This window comes from Lepidothrix coronata, unplaced genomic scaffold, assembly GCF_001604755.1.
Source record: "Lepidothrix coronata isolate B3197 unplaced genomic scaffold, Lepidothrix_coronata-1.0 Scaffold82, whole genome shotgun sequence".
NCBI classification, from domain to species: domain Eukaryota; kingdom Metazoa; phylum Chordata; class Aves; order Passeriformes; family Pipridae; genus Lepidothrix; species Lepidothrix coronata.
The window spans coordinates 2,480,972-2,506,880 of NW_016690262.1; the positions used below are offsets into that span (position 1 = coordinate 2,480,972).

Consider the following 25,909-nt stretch of genomic DNA (forward strand, 5'->3'; position numbering starts at 1 on the left):
TTCAGAAAAGGTCTTATGTATTTTATATCTTTCTACGAATTCAATTTAGAAAACAAATTAAGAATGGAGCCAAAAAGGTCAATAAACAAACCATCCAGCATTCATTCACAGGCAACAGAAATCAAAGTACCATATGTACATTGTTCTCTCATATTATGTCCAGAAGATAGAGGCATGCAACACCATTACTGTCAACAATGAAAAAAGGTGTACATTTCAGAGCATGAAATACTTCTCCACTTCCACCAAGTTTATTGAAACCTTCCAAGTTAGGTCTGACTAATCAGCCAGTACGACGGCTGTCAGGTCAGCAACTGGACTTGCAAGTAGGTATTCTGAATTTTAGAATCTACCTGTAAAACCCCAAGTAACTCCATCAACAAAAGTCAACAAGGGGAAAGAAAGAAGTTATTTTCAGTCTCAGACATCCATTATTTTGTACCTAAACAGATCCAACCTGATTGGCATTACTCTCATATAAATTTTCCATATTTAACACCTAATTTAGAACAGGCAAACAAGGGCGTAGAAAGCCTTCTAAGAGCTCATGAAATAAATATAGTACAACAGGTATACAAACTCATTCTGCATGTTATTTTTAGGTAGGCTACATAATTTATATTTTTATTGTGAGAACATAAAAACAAAACTGACCTTTACAAAATTATGATTTCATATAGAGTAAAACCACTTGCCTCTGCTTCTACTTCCCAGTGTTTTAAAATGAACGGTAAATTGAAACAGAGAGGCAAAATACTCCCACTGTAATGCAAACAGCAGACAGCTTTTTAGTGTGTCCTCATAATCTGGGAGAGGAAAGCCAAATTAACCTGTCACATAAAACATTTTAAAACCAGAGTTAACTGGCAGAGAAGCCTAAAAGGCAATAAAAAAACCCTCTCAGACTGAAAGAATTTCAAAGCAAAGGGAGCTTTCAAGAAAACCTCGTCCAAGTACAACGAAATGAGAACGTTCCTCATGCTGGTCTCAAAACATTCCACATTTCCACAGCTGAACCCCTGGTTCAGAGACCTACAACTGAGATAGCAACGACAAGTGTAGGTCAAAGCCAAGGTATCACAAACCGTCACAACAAAGCTTGGAAAGTATTAAAAAAATCAAAGGGAGCTGCTCTGGCTTTGTTGAGCAGTAATGTATGAACCTATAGTAGAGTAAATAGCATAGTTTTAGTGATAATATAAAAATAGCTTGCAAGCTAAGTTACCTTTCAGACTAAACTCCATATTTTTAGAATCATACGAACAAGATTTCATTTTCCCCGACTTATTTTATGCTTTTTAAAGCATTTCCTAAGAAATTTATTTTTATACATATAAGCTAAAACCTGCCAGGTCTGCATGCTTTTTAAGGATACACCTTGTCACCTAGTAGAATATAAAAACCACAGCAAAACAGTGCAGAATTTTGTAAAAATACTTTAAAGAAATTTACACTTCACTCTAAGATTATTCAAGTTAAGAATTAATCACCAGGTTTGACAGTGTAACTCCTTTGCTTCTTTTATCCTCATTGCACATCAAAAAACAAAGTTGTTATTTCTGCCAAGACTCAAAAGAGCAGATCCTCCATCTCTGCTGGTCTAATGAGCAAGCAAACACTGCTCCATAGGCAGAATCATTTTGGGGCTTCTGCAGATAGAAAAAAAACCAAACCCTGAACTCACCAGAAACTTCTCACTACAAGCAAAACCTGAAGGCAAGACTTCAAAGGACTCTTAGAAGCACAGCTCCTCAGCAAAGATCAATACAGGCAGCCTTTCTGCGACTTCACAAACATTGCTTTGTATTTATGACCAGTTTTTTCTCAGCAGTGCAGGCCATGAAAGTTAGAGATCACTAGGTATGCAATCTTTTTTTAATCAAAAAATAAAGGGCAACACTTAATGCATTTCAAACTACCAGATTTTTACTTCTGAAAACTTAAAAGCTTTCTATATATGTCTTGATTTCTAATACTGACAAAAAATAATTGACTACTAACACACTTTTCTCATTTTCTGCAGCCTCAAAGTTTGTTTTAAGTTACAGTACTGCAAGGCACATACAGAATCTCTTCCTTTCCAACACACAGCAGATATATTCCCTGAAATAATTTTAAAATCCTCAAAACAATTAAAAATGCTACAAAGTTAACAATTTCTATTTAAAAACATTGTTCCTACACAACATGCACTTTTTTTGGATAACAACTTAGCAAATACGTATAAATTATTTTTTCATCTTTTCATTTACAGTGGAAATAGACTGAATAATTTTTTAACCTGGAAAGTACTGTATCATGTCACATTTAAGTTATTGCCTTCATTATAAATTGCATCATCTCTGAAAATCCACAAAGGTACTGGAGTTGGAAATAAGCTGGGGGTGACAGACTCCATGACACAGTTTAGCCCATGTGAAAATGGGTTTCCACATAAAGCAATACCACCAGAGTAAGAAATGAACTTTCTTCATTCAGTGGATGAGGACAAGAGAAACTGATGTAAGTGCGTTTGTTCAGTTTAATGCAATGTCATTAGCAACTACTTAAAACTCTTAGTTTTCTCTCTTTTGGGCAAGCATATCTGACTATGAAAGCAACTGAATTTTTAAGAGGTAGTTTTTCTCCATTATGCGCTTATTTATTTCAAATAAAACATAACCAAAAAAACACCAACATCTGCTTTTCAACGAGGATCAAGTCTCAAAAATTGGTACAATATCGGACAAAGTTCAATATTTTATTTGCCCTCAGCAGTACTGGGCTGCTTCGGAACCAGTGTATTCCAGGTTGTCTTCATAGTCAAAAGACTAATCTACCAACGGTACTGAACCCACCCCCTCCTCCTCCACCTGTGGGCCCACAACTTCCAGGGGGGTCGTTGTCATCAAATCCGTTGGGTCGGAAAGAGCACGAGGCTGAGGCAGCTTGAAGTGCTTGTGTTCGAGCACTAAGCTCTTGCTCCTGAAATGGAAGAATAAAGGCAATTTAAAAAACAGAAACCACCACTCCTCCCCCCCCAACCTCAAGCCCTTGAAGCAGCTCATTTCTAGTAAATTTTGAAACAGCTTTTAAAGTAACGTCATTAACTCCTGGACTCCTAAGTGTCAACAGCTTTGCTGAACCTCAAGCTGAACGTTCACAGCCAATCCAAGATGAACAATTTCGTTAAACATCAGTAATTATAAGTGAAATGTAATTAAACCCATTTAAGTTTATGCTAAAACCGTGTTTTATAGCAACATAGGATGTTAGTAAAACAAATCAGACTGGTCAGAAGCTAACAAAACATGAGTTTTTGATACATTTCACATGAATTTTCATCCTAGCAATTTTAAAATGCCCTTGCTCTTGGTTGCAAAACTGAAATATAAAACCATTAAATCAATGTTAATTATTTAAGACACTTTATTTCACTCAATCAACTGCACAGACTAACAACTACTCAGATAAAAGGCAAGGAGACGGACAAGCTACCCAGTTTCTACTTCTTGCAGCTTTTTAGCTTTCAAGTATTATTGCTACACTAACTGTTATAACATTAGTAGGACTCTGCAACTCTCAAGCACTTTGTAAAAATCAGTCAGCTGCTGGAAAACGTACCTGCACAACTGGAGGGAACAAGAAAGCTCTGCCTCCTGCCAGATGCTTTTTCAGCTGAAAGCTCCTGAGGATTCTTAGGACATCTAAGAAGGGGATAAGCACAGGCTTCTCCCTCATTAGAGATACTACACTCTGTCTCTGGCCAACCAGTTTAATAAACCTCGCAGCAAGTTTTTGTCTTTAGTATCCCATTCTCAAACTGGCCAACAGCTTCAAAAATTGAGGGAGAGAAGGCAGATGATGGGCTCTGGAAGACTAACAGGAAAAAGACAGTGGACCTGTACAAGCTTTACTCCTTTAGGAAACAACCAAAGTATTCAGGAGCTAAGGTTCACACCAACACCCTCCTTCGCATGACACTTCATCACTACAAACCTCCCCAAGGCAATGGGAGCAAACTTTAAACAGGGTTTTAGTAATTATACAGGTCACCTTGAATTGTTCCTTTTCTTCTCCACCTCCTGGTGAAAGAAAGGAACAGAGCCAAGAACCTGGAAGACTGACTGTATTGTACCACCATGAAAGCACTAAACTTATGTCTTGGTCCATGTACAGGTGCTAAAAATAGTACTTGTGGACTATTACTTTAAATTACTTTGCCCTCTTCAAAAAATACAGCCTAACTTTGAAACTGTTGCACACTACTACAGACTGAAATGCATAGTCATTTCCAAATATATAAGGTATTCGGAGGACACTGTCTACACTGGCAATATTCCTCAAAGACAGTATTATGATATCTCCAGCCATAGGTGTGGATTCGTAGGCAACATCTGGCTAACTATATGACATATCACAAACGAAGTAAATTTACTGGGAATAACAAGGAAATATGAAGAACTCACTTCTAGTACCAGAAATCAACCAAATATTTTGATTAAAATAGCAGACCCTGTATAAATAGCCTGTTAAGTTGAAAAAAACCCCAATGCCAAGCTGTTTAGCTTAGAACAAAATTTCTTCTCAAAACCAAACAGTGAGAAACTCACTACACTGTACCTGGGCTGGTTTTTATTTTTTTTTTCCCCTAAAATATTTCAGAAAAATGTTAGTTTTAATGCAGCACAGCACCAAACAAACAAAAAAAAAGCAGTTTTCCATCCTCCCTCCTTCACTTTCGTCCCTTCAGAGAACTGTCCTCTGGCAACTTTATCCCTCTCAAACCCCAGTAGTTGAGTTTTCCCTGACAAACCGAACCATAAAAGAAAACAAGCATTAACAATAGGTTTGAAGCTATATTAAATAAAAATCTTAAAATTATAGATTAAAAGAACACTACAGTATTACAGGTAAGTTTTTTTTTTGCCAGGTTTAGGCAGACACACGATTTATTTTTATTGCCTTAGTGCAGTTACTGACTTATGTGCAAGGGTTGACTTGCACAGCTCTGGAGACACCCATCATGTTCAGTACAGAGTCTGACTGAGCTGCAAGCACAGATTGTGACAGTCACTTGGAAATGCTCTTCAGAAGCAACCATAATGCACTGAGAACAGAATAAACCTCAGTTGTGATCTCAGCTTCACCGCTAAGTGCATGAAGAGTTTTCCATAATGGATGGAAGGTATCTCTTTATATGCACACACACACACATGAGAAACATGGAGCAGTGATCAAATCAAACTATTAAAAGTTTCTTGGTAAGTATTAGTATTTAAAAACCACGCACTATTTGTGTGTTCAATGCTAAAAGTGAATTATTTAGTAGTTCAAGATCTTCCATGCTTTATTCCTGCTCAGCAGTTTGTGATAAACGAGCATATTTCTTTCATCTCTCGAGGCACATATTGACTTAATGAATATTAAGCTACAATAAATTGTTCTAGTATACCACACAGCACTGACATTTTTACAAACAATAACTTTGTTTCTAAAAAAACCCAAATGTTGCATGTTTTCCAGATGATATTTATGTCAACAAATACTAAATCAGGTAAATAAAAAACTTGATAGTCAATACAGTTCTCTGGTCCGAGGATAAAAAAGAGGATCCCCCCCTGCTTTCCACTTCTTCCCAGAATGGTTTTTTTTTTATTTGTTTTAAATGGAGTGGGGGCTACCCCCATTGCATGTTTAGTTATTTAAAGTGAAAATATCTTAGTTTACCACATGGTAAACTCATATGTAACAGTAAAACAAAAGCAGTAAGCTAGAGAATTTTTCTAACCTTTTTTCTAAAAAAAAATTAAGGCTTTCTCAAGGAGAGAAAAGTAGATTCTTAACTTAGTAGTAAATTACTAATTTAGAACTCTGAACCAAAAGAAAAATGTGAGGTCTCAGAATTACCATAATCTAATTCAGTGAATCACAGTATTAGCATTAACTTGAGAAAAACAGTAACTGAGTACTTCTAATGTGCCTCAATTAAAATGAGAAAAGGACAGGAGATCAGCAACTCTGAGATTACTAAAGCACTACAAAGCAAGCCAATACTGAAGAATACAAAACTGAAAGGTGGGTAAAATATAATAAATTAGAAACAAACAAACGAACCCCCCTAAAACCCAAACAAAAACAATATGGTTGGAAAATATTTCTCATTTTGAGATTAAAAAAGGAAAAAAAATACAAATAGGACAAGGAGTAATGGTTTTAAACTAAAAGAGGGTAGTTAGATTGGATGTGAGGAATAAATTTCTTACAATGAGGGTGGTAAAGCACTAGAACAGGTTATTCAGAGCTGGTGGATGACTCATCCCTAGTAACATTCAAGGCCAGGCACGATGGGGCTTTGAGTAACCTGGTCTAGTTGAAGATATCCTTCCTCATGGCAGGGGGATTGGACTAGATGACCTTTAAAGGTCCCTTCCAACCTAAACTACTCTGTGATTCCACAGTCAAAGATTGCTGCTACAGAGGCCAAGAGAAAGTCAAGAGGAAATGTGGCACATAAGCAAAGACAGTCAGGGCACAAATGCTTTAACCACACAGTTTGCAAATGGCAGCAGAGTTAAAATTTAAACTCTTAGTTCTCTTGTTAATGTTTGTAAAATACCAGCAAACAGAAAGGAGATTACAGCTAGGGGAAGTTCTGGGATCAACAGGCAATGTGCAGCTGGCAGTGCTGGTCCCACACAGGGATACAGAACAGGCAGCAAAGGGGAAATGGAATCTAGTCACCAGCATTCATTCAGTTGTTCTAGAATTTGGGTAAGCACAGCTGTGTAAGTAAAACTTCACTACAAATGAAAATGCACTATTAAGGACATCACTTAGAAGTTTCTAAGTATAAAGGCAATGGAAGTTTGAACCCTTTGAAGCCTCTCCTGTAGAGGTCGTTTAACCACTTGTAATTCCATACAAGCATCTCCACTAAAAATTTAAAGTGAGTTTATACCATTTTCCTTGGTGTTTCCCATCTAATAATGACAACCCTACCATCAAACCTGTCCAGCAACATCATGATGGAAGCCAGGCTGGTGATTTTTAAGGTTAATATACCAGAATACTTAAAAGCTAACTTGTTCGTTCCTTTAGATTGCCTCTTGTGAGGCATAAGACCATCACCCTTCACACAAAACTTTCATCTTACCTGCAAGTACAGTTTGTTATCTTTTGTAATTGCATCCATGAGGTCCTTTTGTAAAGGAGGGTCTCCATTCACCCAGAGTCCATTTGCCGGATTGGTGTTGAAGCCACAGGTGCTGTTTTGCTTTTTGTAAAACAGAACATAAGCAGTGTCCTTTGGAAATCTACTGGTAATTTTCTGGACTGACTGAAATGAGGTAAATGTCACTCTGCTGTCATTGAACAGAAACCATTCTCTTGGCATCTCAGTGTCCAGCTCATTTTCTACGACAGTACAAGGACTCTCCTCTGTCAACAACTTATCCTGAGGAGAAACTAAAGAAAGAGCTGTAGACTGGTGGCAGAGCCCTGAAGGCCCTGACCCAGTAACATTTCTAGCATAGGAATAGTAATGTCCACTTTCAGAGGATACACCAGAATGCACTACCACAGAACTCAGCACGTAGGGCACCAACTGTGGACAGGTCACTTCATCAGCACCTGAGGGCTTCAGTTTTTTAGCAAGGTTTTCTCCAGTATCGGAAATCTCAACACCAACAGACCAACTTCCCGAAACTACTGCTAGAGGAGATGTTATGCTTTTGACTGGCAGTTCCAAAACAAGTGGTAGAGACACATTGTCCAAGATTTTGCGCCTTATATGACACTTTGGATCATATGAAAATCTCAAAAGAGTGAGAATGAGGTATTCAGGTTCCTCAATGATTTGCATAGTTTTCTCAGCATTCTGTAGAGAGGCACACTTTTCACAATAATACTTATTGTCTCCACTAAGGATCTCAGGTGCCAGAAAATAATTGAGTAAGTCTGTAACTGATAGGGTATTTTTACCTACTAAGTGAGTCTGAGACATATCCCTATTACTCTGAACTTGCTTGAGTTCAGAAATTGTGGTGTTCTCAGAGTTTGGCTCAGCAGAAAAATCTTCTATGGTTCCTTCATTCCTTATCGTGTCACACCCACGATTTACATCCAAATTATTGAGAGGTGTTTCTGCAGCAGGACCAGTTGCTAAAGTGTTAGTTTGTACCACATAGTCGTCCTTCACTTCAGAATGTTCCATACATTTTGGGCCATTCTCCAAGGAAGTTGGGGGACAGAAAGCCAGAGAGAGATCTGTGAAAGCCTCTTCCTTTTGAGACATACTCTTGCAGTTCAAACAGCATATGGTAGTCTTCAATTTTCCTCCAAACATCTTCTCTATCAGAGTTCTTTCTTCACTTTCCATACAAGGTGCTTCAGCAAATACTTGTGTTTTATGGACAGCTTCTTGTGCCTGTGACTCTTCATTCATTATACTTTCAGAACTCTTTGCTGAAGACAATGCTTTCAAAGTTCTCTCTTCTTCATGCAGCCTGAACACAAAGAAAAATAAATCCAAGTAACTGGGCTATTTTCCAATTAAATATTGCTGCACTATTTCAGACTTTTTTTTCTCAGCTTTGCTAAAAATTACAGATGGTTAAGTGGCTAGAAGTGTCTTACACTAAAAAAAGCTGTTGGTTATTTTTTATCCAAGCAAGCTGAACCACAGAGGTCTGTGCTATCCAAAAGTATGAGAGGCACAAATGCATTTAGTGTGGGTTTTATTATATATAACAGAACACAATGGATATATTGAAAGAACTGGCAAGTATTAAAAAAACTAACAATGTTTTTATTATTTACCATTACATTATCTTAATAAATCTGCTCTCCAGTTGACTGGTTCTGTATGTCAGATTTTGTAAGAGAATAAGCAGCTATTTATCTACTGCCAGATATTTCCAAAGAAAAGGTCAAGATTCTGTAGCCAGGAAAGTTAAGAAACTACAGCAAGAAAAAACCAAACCAAAAAAGAAACCCAAAACGAGGAGGGGAAAAAAAAAAAGAGAACACTATTTCACTATTGAGATAAGCTTCTTCAGAAGTGTAATCTGTCATAAAGCAGTAATGCTTAAGCCACATCTCAGTAAGCCAAAAATAAAGAGGGCTACTAATAAATTTAGGTATGTTTGTTTTATCTCTGCCACAGTTCATTTGCTTGCTTATTAAACTGGTTATAAATGCACATACATTTCTGTGACTTCTGGGACCTGTATGAAATATAGCTGTCTCCACCAACATGAAATTCCAGGAGCACAAACTGCTTGCAGCAGCCACACTAATTTTACAACAGGACCACGACTCTAAACATAATACCCATGTTTACATTTGTAAAAGTGGCCCATTGTTACCACTATAACCTGTTTTCAATTATGTGGATACTAGATGGCATCCTGACTTTACCACAGATTAAGTCCATGAAGAAAAGCAGTTCATAGGACCTACAGAAAACCAAAGACAGGAATGAGGCTGAAAATTCCTGATCCCCACTCAAGCAGTGGAACTGTTACACAGCTGCTCCTAAGAGTTCAACACTGTGTAGTAAGACTGTACATTCATTCCCATTAATGGCACAATACCCATACCTGTCTAGCAGGAATCTGAGATATTCTGAGCAATCCTGCTGGGATCGAGGGGTGAACCATGGTGGCCTGGAAGCTTCAAAGAAAATTCTAGGAGCATATGCCTCCCTCTGTTCATGTAAGAGAAGCACAGGCAAGGTCACATAAGAACTTCAAAAATTGGTTATATTATTTTAATATTGATCACTGAACTTTGGACTACATTATCCTAGAGTAACTGAATGAAACACATGGTACACAAACATTTAAGCAACTTAATCGTACAAAGGGAGAGCTATTAATTTTGTAGCAATCAATTCCAGTACAAAGATAAAAACAGTTGATCCTGCAGGCAAATATTAAACGTGTAGTGAATGTAAACCAGATATTATGCATAATAGCAGCTACTGTTCTTGCTGATGAGTTAAAAAACCTGTTTTCTTTCTTCAGAACACCAGTATTTCATAAGCACAAGTTATTTTTAAGTTGATCCAGCCTCACCCCCTTCACAAGTTCATTGTTATTATTCAAAGAGAAAGAAGCGTCTTATGTCTTTCTAGCATTAACAGAATGTTCTGAGGATTTAATAAAGTTCACTTTAGAATTCAAACTACAATAACATTTGGTGTAAAAATCACTGCAGGAAGTCACAGTTTGTCCTAGAAAGTTACAGAAAGTCAGCTTGTATATCCAGGTCTTATTTGGATTTTCTCATTTTGGCTTCTCAAAGAAAACCTGTTACTGGCCACTTGTAAAAACAACAAAATGCCAACATCTTCCACTTAGGAAATACACCTCTCTAAGTCTATCCACACCATCTGAACATTTGGAGACAGATTCATTCCCATAGAAACATATAATATTTACAATTAATATACTCAAGAGGACTCCCATGGCATCATCTTTGTTACCATTTTGGTATATAGATGGAGGCTTAAAAAACAGCAGATGAAATAAACTGACATACCTGTGTATGGGCCAAAAATGCAAAAAGATGCTGTAATTTCCTCATTAGTGAATTACAGCCATTTAGATTCAGAGATAAAACATGTCTTCTGAAACTGAAATGAAAGAGAGAGGCATTAGTTTCCTTGCCAGATTTCTAACAACGCAGTTATCATTCCAGCTCAGATAATTAATTCAAATTGAAGGACCACAAAGTATGTAACACTTCCCTTTAATACCTGGACTCTGCTCTAGTGCAGATGCAAAACTACTGTGCAGTAAGAACTAACACTGCAGAACACCTGTTCCTTTAAACATTTAAATGTGTAAGAATGGACTACAGACAGACAAAATTTTTTCAATACCTTCCAGAGTATCATAAAAGCATCACCACAAACTTTTACGATACTGAAGTGAGCAAGGACAGTGAGGAAAGAAGGACTTGTCTTTTGACACTGGTTAGAAGGATCAGGCTTTTAATGGCTAAAATTGCAATTTCACAGAGCTGGACTTCTACAAAGCTGAGTGCAAAGAAACCCACTCAGCTCCAGCAAGCTGAGAGATTCCAGGACATGTTACTATTTTGTGAAAACTAAGAATGCAATAACTGCAAGACTTAATTTGCAATGAAGAGCTGTTAAGAACAACTTACTCTGTAGCCATAAAAAGTGCCTGAATAACACTGTTCATGTAGCAAGTATTTCCTAAATTTATTAGACCTGTCTTCCCAGTTTCAGATTTTCCAGAAAGTCTAGATAAACAAGATGGCAAAGAACTGGATTGAGAAGTCCAAGCACTCTGACTGAGAATCATCTTAATCTTCTCTTCAGTGGGTTTGGGCATATCCTACAAGAGAAACATTTAACACACTTCTTAGATTTCTGTATTTGATTTTATAATAGGTCCTGCCATTCAGCAGTATTGTATCTTCCCTTGCTCCCCAATTCTCCTTCAAGGCCTTGCTACCCCTGATAGCCTAAGAGACATAACACCCCACCCTGCCCCCCCAAGCCTTCTCCTTCCAAGCTTTCTTTATTCAACTCTCAAATTGCAGGAATAAGGGGCACTTGGAGTTAAATTGATAGGGGCTTTTAAGTGTCAAAACATCTAACTGCAATACCAGTGATATAAAATAAGGCAGTAATACTCAAGTCTTCTTTGTGGTTTTTGTTTGTTAGGTTTGGTTTTGTTTTTTATTTTTTTATTTCTTTTCAGTTTTATTTTATTTGTTTAGGAGTGTTGGGTTTGGGCTTTTTTTTTTTTTTTTCCAAACAGCATAGGCCAGCATCCCTTACCCACAGAGGTCTGCAATACCCACTGCAATATCCATGGTGGTTGGAAACTAGCCAAAGGTTACCACCACCCCAAGTACTTCTTTTCAATACCATCAGCACTCTTAACTTATATTTGCAGCTACAGATTCTAGCTTGGGTTGAAATGAAATGTCTAGAATAAACTTCATGAAGGTATATTAGTTGTTACATAAGGCTTAAGAAATTAGTTTGTACTTTTAATAAAGGATCTCATTTCAGGCTTTTCTTAAAGCCTGCTACAATCCTATCACAGACACTCAGGAAAATTTTTCTACCATATTCCAAGCACAATAAGAATTGACATGAGATTATGTGGTTAGCTCTTTTCTCCTAGTGGAAGTGTTAAAGAATTTAGATAAGTGGAATTATAGCTTCGTATCTGGAAAAACAAAATAAAAACATTCCACCCTCTCAACATTCCTAACGTACCTTAATAGCTTCCAGAATGGGCTCATAGAGCTCTGGAAATCCTGAATAATGATACATCATGCAGTGTATCAACTCAGACAACTGCATCAGAAAGGCTGTACTGGAAGGCAAGCCATCCCTTTTGAAGGAGTGAACCAAACTGACCACGTGTGGGACAATCTGAACGGGGAAACAGAGAAACAAACAGAAAGGTGTTAATTGCAGTTTCCTATTTTTCTTTCCTTCTACAAACAACTTCATTGAACTTCATTGTTTTATATATGCCAAACGACAGGGGACCTTTTGTTATTAAATAAGAAGTGGTTGAAAAACGTGGATTATTCTTCACTCACGACGATTTTCAAGCAGCACAATTAATTATTCAATGCTCTCTTTAGCTCAGATAGCAAGTTTTGGAACTTTATGAACTGAGAAGGTGCATGCTAAGATTTTAAGTGGTCGAATGCCAAAAGTATGGATCTCTTTAAGGATATTAATTGCCAACATTTTCCTTGTGTGCCACCACTAGCAGTTTAGTATCCCGTTCCAATTTCATGGATAGGGTTTTTAAAACAAACCTCTCAGTTTTCCTTCAACAGAATCTAATGCTTGGGATCACAAGCCAAGGCATACATTCCTGCTATTCCAGCTTACCAGACGGACACTGGCTCACAGCTCCACCTAGCGAGGGAGCTCAGCTCCACAAACCACATAATTCAGCATGAACTCAACAAGTTTATCACATCTATGGCCATCTATTTGTGGATTAGTTCTGATTCATTACCATTTTAAATTGGGTATAAATCAGAAGTGTTTACTCCATCTCCTTCCTCTTCTTCAGCGTAGCTCTCTATTCTTAAGTGCATGAGACTTATTTTACATACTCTTAATTTATTTCATTAGTCTTAATTTATTTCAAAGCAATTCCCAAAGAGTAGGGAGTCCTCATTGTGAACCAAAATATTTCGGACACCTTTGCCAGTTTCCAAGTGATCAAAATTGATTAACTTGGAAAGAAGTTGATGGAATAATTACTCATCACTAATTACTACCGAACAATTTGTAAGGTAAAGACATGATGTACAGAACAGAAATTATAAGAATATTGTAATTTTAGGAGAGTATACCAATTAACATACTTCAAAACACCAAAGTAAAAGGGGACAGGTGCAAAATACTAATTTGCCACTTTTTCCAATATTGTTTTTTTCTCTGAGTATAAAATGTATTTTTACATCTCTGAGAAACAAACCCTACTCTCTTCAGGTAAGCAAAATATCCGCTGTTTAAAAAGAAAAACACCAAGAGGAAGTGTTCAATGTACTACAGATTCAACAGTGAAAGTTGCAATGCAAACATTCCCTCTTTCAGTTTATAAAATCCAACTAATTTATGCTAATGATGCTCAAGTATAAGGAGGGGGAATGTTATCTCCGATGCACTGTCAAGTAAATTAATTTATATTTATCAAAGGTGTATTCAACCATTTCACAGTCAAACCGTTTGTTATAAAAAAGTAAACAAGTAGTTTAGGTGCAGGAAAATATTACAGAATACTAAATGATACCAGTAGCTCAAAACTGATAGTGAAGACTGTTTAAAATGCAGCAAACATTGTCATGAAATCCTGAAGAGAGATGTTTATGCAGTACTGCACGCAGCCTACAGTAAAAATTTTCTTTGTTAAATCAAATTCCTATTTCTAGAATAAGCTCTCTCATATTTTACATTTCTCTTTGTGTTTTGTCTCTCTCAGAAACACAGAAGAAAAGTAACACAACCAGTACATGAAATATTTATATTTTGAGCATACTCAAGGCTACTTGGCTCTTTCATTTGTGACTTGGATTTCTATCTTAGGCCAAAATTAGGGTGGTGGAAGGAGGAGAGAGAAACTGTCGACATCTACCATTAAAAAACAGTGTAACAGGCATAATGCAATTACTGTGACATTAAACAAAGGGTTTGATATCCCTTCAGAGCCTTGGGGACAGCAGTGTGCCAGGCTGTTACTATTAAATCTCAGACATATTTCACTTAAACTTTAAGCTGAAAACTGAGTATGGGAACATTTTGCTGTATTAATACCAACAGTCACTGTGGTACCCTCTTATCTCTGGCCTTAACTAGTGAACTGCATTTTGAAGAGGGGCCATTAAAAATAGTCTCCTTCAGTTTGTCTATATGTACACTGAAACACAGATAGCACAGCTTTCTTGAGGTGAAGTATTTCCTGGTCTCATGAACCTTTTGAGAGTGACTAGGCTACTTAGAGAAGATAACTGGTTATCTGTTTTCCCCAGACAGCCCAACTTTATCAGCCAATTTCACACCACATAAAATGGATTACCAGCAGCACACAATCAAACTGTGGTGCCCAGATACTACTGCCAGAAATATGGTCACACAAGGAAGAACAATGCTTGCTTCCAGTTATTAAGGGGGTGAATCTGGAAGTTAAAAAGCCTAGTGGTCTGTGAGCACTGGAATCTGATTCTAGCACCTTCAACAAAGACAAAATCCACGTGCATCAGTTCTATTACTCTTTTTGTTACACTTTAGAAACTGCACGAGTGACATTTCAAAGGACTGAAACCCATTTATTTAGTGACTTACCAAATGAAAAGCTTCTGGAGAATGCTGAAAACTAAGTAACATGTGCGAAAGGACAGCAAGGGCACCAGGCCTCACTAGAGGAAACCAAAGTCGATTAAAGACCTAAAAAAACATACATTTATTTCAGTATATCTGGGAAGTAAAATTTCAGTAAACATGTAAGCAGATCTCCAAATACACAACCATTTGAAAGAGACAATCATTACGTGCAAGTGAAAGCTACAGATACATTTACATGATATTTGCAGAAAAAGAAGATACTATCTGTTGCAATACACAAGATGTGAAGCAATTGCATAGCTGTTAGAAATTCCTTTCCCTCTCCTTCAGTTTTGAATGCACTTTTCCAACATACCAATTCGATCTTGAGCAGAGTGACATCAATGAGGATGGTAAATTTCTGGACTGCAGCCAATCCTTTCAGCAGTGCAATCACCCATGTTTCCACATGCTGAGCCAGAGGCCAGGATAACCAGTCAATCATTCTGAAAGACAAATCAAGAACAACAAAAAAAAAAAAATAGAAATACCACGATGTCACTAACTTTAATCTCCACAGAAAAGATTGTCTATATGACACACTTACACAGAGACTCACAAGTTAGGTAAGTGGTAAAATAATTTTGATTCTACCTCAAGCCATTTAACTCTGAAATTAATAATGATCTATTTAATACATTAGAAGTACATACACATCCCCCCAAACACATAAGCATATAAAATTAATTATTATGTATTGTTACTTGTTATTCAAGAATGTGAACCATGACTGCATAGACATTAAGCTAACATCTGGTAAAAACTTACTGCTGAAGGTACAAAAGCACCTGTACCTGAGAACCTCCCCTCTGACACTTTTTACCTCAGAGCAGACCAAACCCAACTATTAAGGAAGCATCTTCAACTTAGAACTACATTCCTGGAAGCCAACTCAAATACTCTCAATTAAAATGGTAAACTCTAGGAATTTTAAATACATTGCAGAAGGTGTTATAAGGATCTTACAGTAGCTATCAGCAGCCTGGGGTCTACATGAGTCTCAGAAGTAAGAATTTCACTAGAGCTACGAAAAAGGAAAAGCGAAGGGACTTCCTGTGCTTAGAAAATACAGTGAAATATCAGCAACAGAAAACAGAACTATTCTATCATTCTAAATTAATAGACAAATTATACTCATCCTTGAGTAGATTAGTTGAAGCAATTCTAAGACACGGACAATACTGAAAGGCAATGCCAGCTAAAACATGAAATTTAGGCTTTGTTCTTCTGAGGTTTACTTGACAATACTTTGGATTTTCTTTTAACTGTCCACTAGCTCCCCTTCTCCAAACCAGATGAGGCTGCACTAATTTAGTGGAAGGAAAAATTTTTACCATGAGGGTGGTCAGATATTGAGACCAGTTACTGAGGCTGAGCTGCCTCTATCCTTGCAGCAAGCTCTTAACTCGGATGGACAAGGCCCTGAGCAACATCTGACTATGAAACTGGCCCTGCTCTGAGCAGGACTGGGCCAGATGACTTGAGAAGGCTCCACTCAACCCACAGAACACCAAAATTCTATTCCACAATTCAGTGAAAACAGGGAGTTTAAACAGTAGTACTTCACTACTTTTCTGAAAAAGTTCCTCATAAAGATCATTTTAAGAGGCTAAATTCCAGCATGGAACTGAACAGGTTGCAAGTAACCAGTCTAATAAACAGTCACCACCACTACAAGAGGGCACAGTCATCATCAATCTGAAGCAAAACTATCAGCCCCTATGTTCTCCCTGGAGATTAAGAGTTCCAAACAGACTGAAATCAGGATTTCAGTCCTCAGATGCCAAACTAAAAAGACAATCATGGTCTTTAGCAACACCAAACGTGTATTCTGGACATGTTGTATTACCAGAAACACCCTGAATTTACTCTGAGTTCATAATTAGGACCTGAAAAATGTATAGTACTATCTGCACATATAACATTCAAAGGTTTCTCTAAAATAAGGCATCTTTAAACTGCCTTTTTAACAAAGAAGCACAGATCTCACCAAGTTTCTTCCATGTTACTACAAAAAAAAATATATTTGTGAAAAAACACGGCAACATCATAATCACTGCTCTGAATTTACACAAAGCTCTCATTTCTCAAGATGTTAAATTCAAGCGTTTATTCCAAGCACCCTTTCCATGTACTTTTTAAAAAGGAGAAACAAAGACGCAGGCCAAAACTGCTTTAGCCTGCAAAGAGAGAATATTAACCTAAAAACAGGCCCCCAAACTCACAGTCCTATAGTCTTCAAATCTTCCCCTCCCCTATTTGTAGGACTGATATTTTTCAGCAGCAGCACAAACACCTGCACAGCTAATTTAAGCCTAATGACAATATATTTGGTTTTCTTAATTAGCTTTTTACACAAGTAAAGAGTATCTGATTACTTTGTGTATTTTCAACCACACTGACTCACGAACTCCAGGTGAATAACACTGCTTTTGGGTGAGAGCTGGGGCTCCTCTTATTCCACCCCTTGCTCTGGCTACAGGATGGGCCATGCTGTGTCATCTCTAGTCAGTATAAGTAACTACTTAACTATTCACCATTGTTACTAATAGGAAAACTGCTGTTGTTTGAGCATGATTAACCTTGTAAAGAGAAGCCTAATTCTCTCTGTAATTGATACAGACAGAATTCTCATCCTTAAAATCTGTTTTTGCTCTTAAAGCAAGAGTTAATGCTGTTAAGAGCAGAAACAAAAGCCAGAAGAGGAAACAGAAGTAACTTGCAGACACACTTGAGATTGTCCCAAAAAGCATCCAATCTTAGATCTGGTAGGCAAAGATTAGGTATTTTGGTTACTAAATTCTCTCTGCATTGCATTTACTTGGCTCCTGCTCTGTTGCAATCAATGACTGCCTTTTTACTAGAAAAGCAGATAATCATGAATAGAAACACAGATTTTTTTGTGTTTGACCAGATAAAGAGAACTTTAAAGGCCTCAAGAGTACCTTCTGCCCCATACCACCCTAAAATGAGCAGATCTGTTACCCATGTATGTGCCTAATAAGGACAGCATTTTTGATATCTATAAACCACTCCCCGAACAAATCTATTAATCTTTTAATTGAAAATTATTTAGTACTTTGTGTTCAACTTTAGACAGACTCTGCAGTGTCACAGAAGTTCTACTTAAGAAGTGAGCAACAAGGTCTCTACTTTGCAGTCACCAAAGCTCTTCTGACTCTCATCAGGAGACCCTGTCGTGCCTGGTGTTGTGCATCTCCTGGGAATGCTGCATGCCTGATGACAGCATGGTCATCTGGTGCTCCAGACATTCCAGCTGCATTAACCTCTTCATAACTGCTCCACTAAGCCAGAGGAGAGTAAACATTGCAAAGGGTTGCCAGAGGTAGAAAAAGAAACTGGATACAGTGTTGACATGAGTGTTCACAAAAAAAAAGTAACAAGGAGTATCTAAAGTTCACGGAACAAAACTAGAATTTCTTAAGATTGACTATTACTTCAAAAAATGAACAAGGCAAGTAAGACAACATTGCATCTCCAAAACCAAGAAGGAAAACCCCCACCACATGGCCAGTACTAAAAAAAGAGCACTTATTTGATAATAACAGCTCCTACTGTAACCAAAGCTCAGCACTGCATTACTTTCCTAAGCAGAGGCACATGGGAGCCATTCTAAAGCTAAAATTATATGACCACACTGTGTTGGTACAGTAATACAACATAAACACTAAAATACACTAACATGAAAATTAATCCCCAGCATATTACTCTCAAATTTTTACCATAAACAAATTTTTCTGAATTTCCCAGCTCTGACTTTCAGACTGGGCACACAGCTTTGGTAAAATCTATTTAGTCTAATAAATTTTTTTAAAATCCCTAAACAACATGTCTTACCCCAAATTATACTACTAATGCTTCTTCTTTTCATTATGTTTTCAACTGAAATACAGCTTCTCAATTTAATGTAAAGGCCAGGAACGTTTTCAGTGTGAAAAAACCCTCACTATTTCACCAAGATATACAACTGCTACATTACATGAATGTCTAGCTACTACACCACACAAATAGGTGTACTTAAAAATACTGCAGACATTAAATTCTTAGTTGAAAGTAACTTCTTAGAAGTTGCTTTTATAAACAAAAAATTCTAACAGCCTCCTGTTTAACTGCTTTACTCATTCTTCTATCCCTCAGTACTCAATAATTTCAATAGGCTTTAAAAAATAATTCAAACTTCAAAGTCTTCATCTTTCTCCCACTGCCACCTTTTTGCATCACTATTATTCACATATCTGTGAATATCAAGATATCAAGACTGCAATCTGAATCCCCAGAACATTCAAAAAACTTCTGAGGGCCTGAGTGAAGATGGTAATGTTCTCTGTGAATCCTACTAAAAAATGGGGAAGATATCTAAGCAGAAAAAAACTCAAAACTAAGCAGTAAAACTCATTTCTAACTGTCTCCTCTCTTTAGAGAAGAGGATGGGCAAGGAGATGATGGGTAAGACAACCATGTGAGACCACTCTGCTTCTTGGAAAAGCAGAAAGGTTCATGTTCTGAAAATATGGGCTCGTTTCTCTGCTTGACTGTAAAGCCCATGAAGTTTCCTATTTATGCCATTTTCCATAAGGTGGGAGATCTACACGTCATCTAAAAGGAACACAGGTGGCTTCTTCCTGGCTTCTATTTAACCCTCTTCTTCATCCACCCTTGTAAAGCACAAGAATGAAGTCACAACAGCAATGAAGGCAGCAATCTTAAACTGAAACCATGCCAGTAATATCCACGGCACCATAAATATATTACATGCCAAACAGCATGAACTGGAATACCAGTTGAAAAGTTCGTCTTTTTAACATTTTTTTTTTGTTTGTTTAGCTGGGTTTTTTTTCATGGAACCCAAGTGACAAATAAAGTCAAAAAAAGGAAAGATTAAGAAAGAGACTCTTCTCTCCCTTTACAATGAGATACATTACCTGCACAGAGCTTGAGTCATACTTGCATCTTTCACATTTGGATCTGTAGTAAGGCTCCTGATGAGTACTGTAATCATCTGCAGTGGTATGTGCTGCACAAGACTTGCCAGTGCAACAGAAGGTTCGAAGGAAGTATCTGTAACAGTCGAACATGACATAATGTAAGAAACTAAAAAGAAAACCCCACAGGAAAAAATAATAAGATTTATCTTCTAAACAACATCTTCACTACAGTTGAAAAGTGAGAATGAGAATCTATCCTACGTCTATCATCACAAACCAAACCAAAATTAAAACATTTCAATTAAGGACAATGAACAGCACTGAATTACAAACTCCTTCTGTTCTTTTAATACACAGGCAAGAAAGTGACAAGCTGCCACTTTCCTCCTCCCCTAAACGGAGCTGAGAAGTGGGGTTTATATTTTTGTAAAAAAAAAAAAAAATTACCATACAGTTATACTTGATGTTAAGCCTAGGGATTTAATGCAGCTGACATTTCCCATGTCCTGTCTCAGCAACTGTCTGCTAACCACACCAGTTAGGGCAAAATATGATAAGTTTCCCAGGTACCCCAGTGGTAAAGGCACTTTCCCATGGGAACTAATACAGTATTCCATAGACTTCTGATGTCAGAAAGGACCTATTTGCAATCGCATTTCCATTACTCAGGCACCAAATGCTTCCTAAAATCGCCAGGTTTTATACACTTCTTTCATACCCCCCAATTTGGTAAACAGTTCCAAGACTTAAGGTATCCCTCTCGAGGAAGTAAGGAGGAAGAGTAGCTCTTCACAGAATTGTTAGGGTTGGAAGGGACCTCTGGAGGTCATCCAGCCCAATCCCTCTGTCAAGGCAGGGTCACCCACAGCAGGTTACACAGGAACACATCCAGGTGGGTTTCGAATGTCTCCAGAGAGGGAGACTCCATGGCCTCCCTGGGTAGCTGTTCCAGTGCTCTGCCACCCTCAGTGTAAAGAAGTTCTTCCTCATGCTGAGGTGAAACTTCTTGTGTTTCAGTTTATGCCCATTGTTCCTCATCCTGTCACTGGGCACCACTAAAAAGAGTCTGGCACCATCATTTTGGCAGCCAACCTCGAGATATGTATATGTATTTTGCTACTGATAGTTTTAATTCTAAGGGGACACCTAAAACTCCGTTTTGGTACATCATTCAAAGCATTGCTGCAAGAGATTGGATTCGTATGTCACTGGGGCCAGCTTGGAGTCCTCATGGTCACAGCCTGCATGCCAAAATGCCTATTTCCTCACTAAGTTAAAAGAAATCTCTCGGGAAAAAGTCTGTGGCTTTTTCTCTTTACACGACTTCAAGGTATTAAGAACCAAAGGCTCTACAAAAGTTTACTGGGAACTCTTGGGAGTCATATATAAGTAAAACGTCTGGGTAGCGTATGGCTTGGACCCAGGAGTTTTTCCAAACACCGTGCTGCTCTGCAGCTAAATAAATAACTATTTCCCCTCTACCTTTTACGAGGGAAATAACAAAGGCTTTGCTTTCTCGCTGGCCAGAAAGCTGCACTTTAGCATCCGGGCGAGAAAACAACGGTTCCAACGAGACGCCTGCAAAGCGACCACTCGCGAGCACCAGGGCTTCTCCTTCCCGCTGGACAACCTCCGCCCCACGTTACCCCGCACGGCTCCCGCCTCCCCGTACCCCCAGCCCCTCCCGCTCACCGGCGGCGGAGATGACGGCGAAGAGCTCCTGCAGGGAGGGCAGCAGCGTGTCGGGCTCTGCCTTCCAGACGCTCCGCAGCAGCGCGCTGACCTGCGTCACCTGCGACACGTAGAGGCGCAGCTCAGCCTCCCGGGTGCCCTGGCTCTGGAAGTGCGCGATGCTGCGCACCAGCTGCTGGCAGAAGGCGAGCGAGAGCTTCCTGCCGCGGGGCAGGCACTGCGGGAAGTCTCCCAGGAGCTGGCAGAGGCGGGCGCAGAGCGGCGGCGCCGGGCGCTCGCACACCAGGCGCAGCGCCTCCACCTGCAGCAGCTCGAAGAGCTCCAGCACCGAGGGGCAGCTCATGATGAGGCGCAGCCCCGCCTGGATGTAGTCGAGGATGGCGGGGTCGCGGTTGCTCAGCTCGCCGTAGCCGCGCTGCAGGAGCCCCAGGACGAGCCCGCGGTTGAAGAACGCCTCGAACTCGTCGCGGTGGAAGCGGCCGTAGGCGTCCAGCACCTGCCGCCCCACCTGGCGCTGGAAGGGGTCGGGGCCCTGCAGCACCAGCCGGGTGCCGAGCGCGAACATGGCGCGGCACTGCGCCTGGCTCAGCGGCGTCTCCGCCGACTCCACCACGCGCCGCACGATCACCCGCTTCAGCGGCAGCGGGTGCGACGAGCTCACCAGCCCCTCCAGGATCTTGTCCATGGCTCCGGGAGCATCGGCCGGACGGCAGCAGCGGCGGCGGCGGCGGCGGCAGCAGCGGCGAGCGGCGGCCGCACCAGGCCTCGGCGGGGAACGCCGCCGCCGCCGCCTCCCCACCGCGGCCCTCCCGCCGCCCCGCCGCGCAATGTCCGCCGCCCTTCCTCCTGCTGCTCCCCCGCTCTCCGCCTACGGCCCTCGCCGCCGCCGCCCGGCCGGCCCCTCGCTCCGGGCGGCCCCGGCGCCGCTCCCGGCCCGGCCGAGCGCTGCCCCCGACCCGGAAGCGGAGCGGGCGCGAGCGGGAAGCCGGCCCGCCCCCCCACCGCCCTCTTCACCCGGCGGGCGCCGCGCACGCGCGGGCGGGCGGCGGTAACGCCCCGCTCCTCCCGTGAGGGGGATCAGTGAGGGGGGATTCAGGGAGCCGCACGGGAGGGATAGGGGGGAGAAGGGAAAGCCTCCAGGGAGCCTCCCACCTCAAAGCCGGTGTGGCTGCTCCGCTGTCACCCGCTTCCCCCCCCCCCCCCCCCCCCCCCCCCCCCCCCCGGCGCACATAAGGTCTCGCCGGGACGCCCCCGGTGTGTGAGGCGGCGGTGCCGCCCTCAGGCTTGGCGTGCGCAGCCCGTCCGCGTCCTCCTGTGTGTTTATTGCTTTAGATGCCGCTCGTGGTTCCTTTAGCTGTTGCTGGGGTTTGGGTGCCGGCGTGCTTGCGGCCGGCAGCGCTCCCTCAGAGGAGCCTCTGCTGTTTAGCAGCGGCTCTGGCAAGGCGGCGATTAATGCCCGACGCGCATTCGAGGGTGTTCCCATCCTTACCTGAGCCTGATCATCCTTATTTTTGACCCAGTTTATCGCCAGTTTTTAACACTCAAATCTTGTTAATGTGTCTTGCGTTTTCATACCTCGTTTCCAGCACGAGGAAAAAACCCCCAAACCCCCAAAGTTCCGCAGTTTTCAAGGGCTAAGTGTTATCATACAATCACAGAATGGTTTGGCTTGGAAGGGTCTCGAAAAGTCGTCTTGTTCCCGTCCCCCTTGCCGTGGGCAGGGATGTCACCCACTGGATCAGGCTGCTCAGGGCTCCACCCAACTTGGCCATGTCACCTCTTGAGAACCAGGTAACGTGAAAAGTCACGAAGTTGTGTTAAAACCACGATCACCCGTAAACAAGCTGGAAACCAAACTCCACTTCCTTACTCAAATAAAATCCTTTAGGCCAATTCACTGGTGACATAAGCTGGGTGTGCTGGCAAAGCCTTCTCCTTGGTTCTCTGTTGCTCCATCCAAACATCTGCGTGCTACGAGGTTGAGTAATACCTGTTATTCAGCATCAGGAGAGTAGGGAAGATGAGCCCAATTAATCCCTGGTAGTATTTGAAGTAGAACAGGTGCAGAATCTGAGCTGGAGCTTAGCTTGACGACAGATACTGTTAACTTAAGGATAAGAAAAAAGACCCACAAACACTACAGGGACATCTGTAAGATACTACAGCTGTCAAAAAAACAGAACATGAAAACAAGAAATTCAGAGTTAACTGGAAAATTGAGTCCACTGTTTATAAAATATTTAAATTGCCCAATTAAACACTCAGATAACTTGAACTTTTCTCCTCTGTCCTCCAGTTTTCTGTTTGCTCCTCACAGATGTAAAGTCTGGTTCTAGAAATCCCTGTGCAATTACTGAGTCACTACAGTCCAGTATAAATTGTGTTGATCAAGGGCTTTTTTACAAGAACTTAACAAAGGTCAGAGACTGTTACCACCAACATCTTAATTATCTAAATTGTCTTTGTAAAGTACATTATACTGGAATCATTTGTTCTTTTTTTTTTTTTTTCAAAAGAACTTTGTAGTTAATAATATCCATAAAAAAATTAACCTTGAAGAAGGTGCTGGGCTGTGTAGCTTGTATACCCATGGACTTTAATGCTCTGCCTTTTGTGATAAGTACTAAGAATGCTTTGATTTTTTCAAGTTCACTAGTACAAACTTTCTCCTTTTTTTATTTTATTTATTTTTCTAGGTATCTTCTGGAGCCAGATGGGAAGACGAGTCCACTCAGGAGCTCAAACAGAACTCTGAAAGTAAGAAGAACTGAAAGCGGGATGCCAGAGACACATTTATGGAAAGGGGTAAAGTGAGACCTTAACTGGGCAGAGAATCATGTAAACAGTGGAAAGAGAAAGAAAGTTTGGAGGTATGAGAAGCTGAAAAGGTGCTCAGATACACTGGGGTTTATGAGAAAGAGAGTAGGGGAGGAGAAGTGAAGAAAGGCAGTTGGTATTGCAGGCTTATATGATGAAGTAGAAAAAACAGAGGGATGACAAGACAAGCAGTTGCCACAAATAGCAGAGGAGCAAATGTGGAAGAGCTGGAAGAGTTATCTGAAAAGCTGGAGGCATACAGATGGCTTGCAAGCACATGAAGATTTGGGGAATGCTGAAAGCACGAGCAGCTGCAGATTAGCAGGATCAGGGGCTCCTGTGAGCTGGGAGATCCAAGGTCTCAGCAGGAGGTTAGTGCTTTGCCCTTTGTTTACACAGCGCTGTGGGTGGGAGGGCAGGCAGAGCCCGCTGCTTGGGATAAGGGATCAGTCTCCCGACAGTCCCACAGTGCGGGACCATTCTGCCTGAGCCTGGTCACAGCGATCACTGTGTAGATGAGGCAATTTCTCCCAAAAAGCCGCAGAAAGGTCTGAAAATCTACAGCCCTGATAAAAATTAAAATTGTTAGCTAGAACTGTGTAGTTGCAGGGAGGGTAATTCCAGCACAGAAGCTTGGAAATAGTAATCTTGTTTGCATCCAGATGTCCAAGTGTGCATACTCCTTATTTAATGAATGTGTATCAAGTAATAGAACTGGCACTGAGAAACAAGTGGTTGAGAGTTACGATGTTTCTTTGAGTCACTGAATGTGCCTGTGATCTCAGAGCTAAGAATAACCTGGACTTGGGGGGATGATTCCAATCACAACCTTACTATTAGATATGCAATTACCAATCTCTAATTACTAGCTAAATTTTGGAGCTTTGACTGTTCCTCTCTTTACAGTGAAATCTAAATATATCACTAACTTGTGACAAAATGAAAAATAAATGAATTCTTTAGTGAATAAAATGTATCTTCAAATATTTTCTCTGAAAAAGTAAGAAAAAAACCCCCTCATGTTTCATCAAGAGCAAAAGTTACTGTTAAATAATAACTACTCTTACTGTGAAACAGCACAAATAGCAGCAGAAGGTTTATCACGGTGGCATCTCCATAATAACTCAAGAGTCTTAAAGACAGTAAGGCAAAAAGGAAACTTTTTACTAAGAATTCTGGATTAAAGATGTCCTATCAGCCTACAGGCGTTTTTGTCCTTATGCACGAGATGAATGCTTTCTAGCAGAACGTTTTGTAGGTAAGGGGGCTGTCCTAAAGGCTGGTGAGGCTCTGGGTGCAACATCTGCCCGCTCCTTGTGCCACCCACATGAACCCGTCTAACGTGCTGGACTTCCTGCTGGTGTAGAGGTATCCACACTGGATGTACGGTGGTGAGTTCAGTCTCCCTGAGTGGCAGGATCCCACACACCTGCAGGAGGTTCCAGGACATGTGGCTTGGCTGTGTGGTTGCATCACTGCTAAATCTGGCGCAAGACAGGCACCGGGAGGCCGAGGGAGATGAGGAGCTGCCTTCCCTTCTCAGTCACAGGTTGGGTTGGAACAGTTCCACCGTAAC

At 40.5% G+C, this 25,909-nt stretch overlaps 2 protein-coding genes across 6 annotated transcripts in view; one reads left to right on the forward strand and one right to left on the reverse strand.

Moving 5' to 3' along the window:
* USP38 (ubiquitin specific peptidase 38) lies at positions 1-24,269 on the reverse strand. 2 transcript variants are annotated; one of them, XM_017820377.1, is made up of 11 exons: positions 24,262-24,269; positions 21,517-22,203; positions 19,822-19,957; positions 15,195-15,324; positions 14,840-14,941; positions 12,245-12,403; positions 11,155-11,348; positions 10,525-10,618; positions 9,582-9,688; positions 7,136-8,486; positions 1-2,964 (listed from the first exon to the last, which is right to left on the reverse strand). In XM_017820377.1, the coding sequence occupies exons 2-11, from the start codon at positions 22,199-22,201 to the stop codon at positions 2,803-2,805; spliced, it is 3,120 nt and encodes a 1,039-aa protein (XP_017675866.1). In that variant the 5' UTR covers positions 22,202-22,203; positions 24,262-24,269; the 3' UTR covers positions 1-2,802. The 2 variants fall into 2 exon arrangements, with proteins under 2 accessions (XP_017675866.1, XP_017675865.1); XM_017820376.1 differs by lacking the exon at positions 24,262-24,269 and having other exon boundaries at positions 21,517-22,238.
* The window catches only part of INPP4B (inositol polyphosphate-4-phosphatase type II B), a 373,198-nt gene continuing 369,907 nt past the window's right edge, over positions 22,619-25,909 (forward strand). For 2 of the 4 annotated variants that reach the window (XM_017820365.1, XM_017820368.1), the window contains exons 1-2: positions 22,619-23,307; positions 24,213-24,704. The gene's annotated coding sequence lies outside the window, so the exon portion shown is untranslated. The remainder of the gene's footprint in view (positions 23,308-24,212; positions 24,705-25,909) is intronic. The other 2 variants (XM_017820366.1, XM_017820367.1) reach the window with 2 other exon arrangements.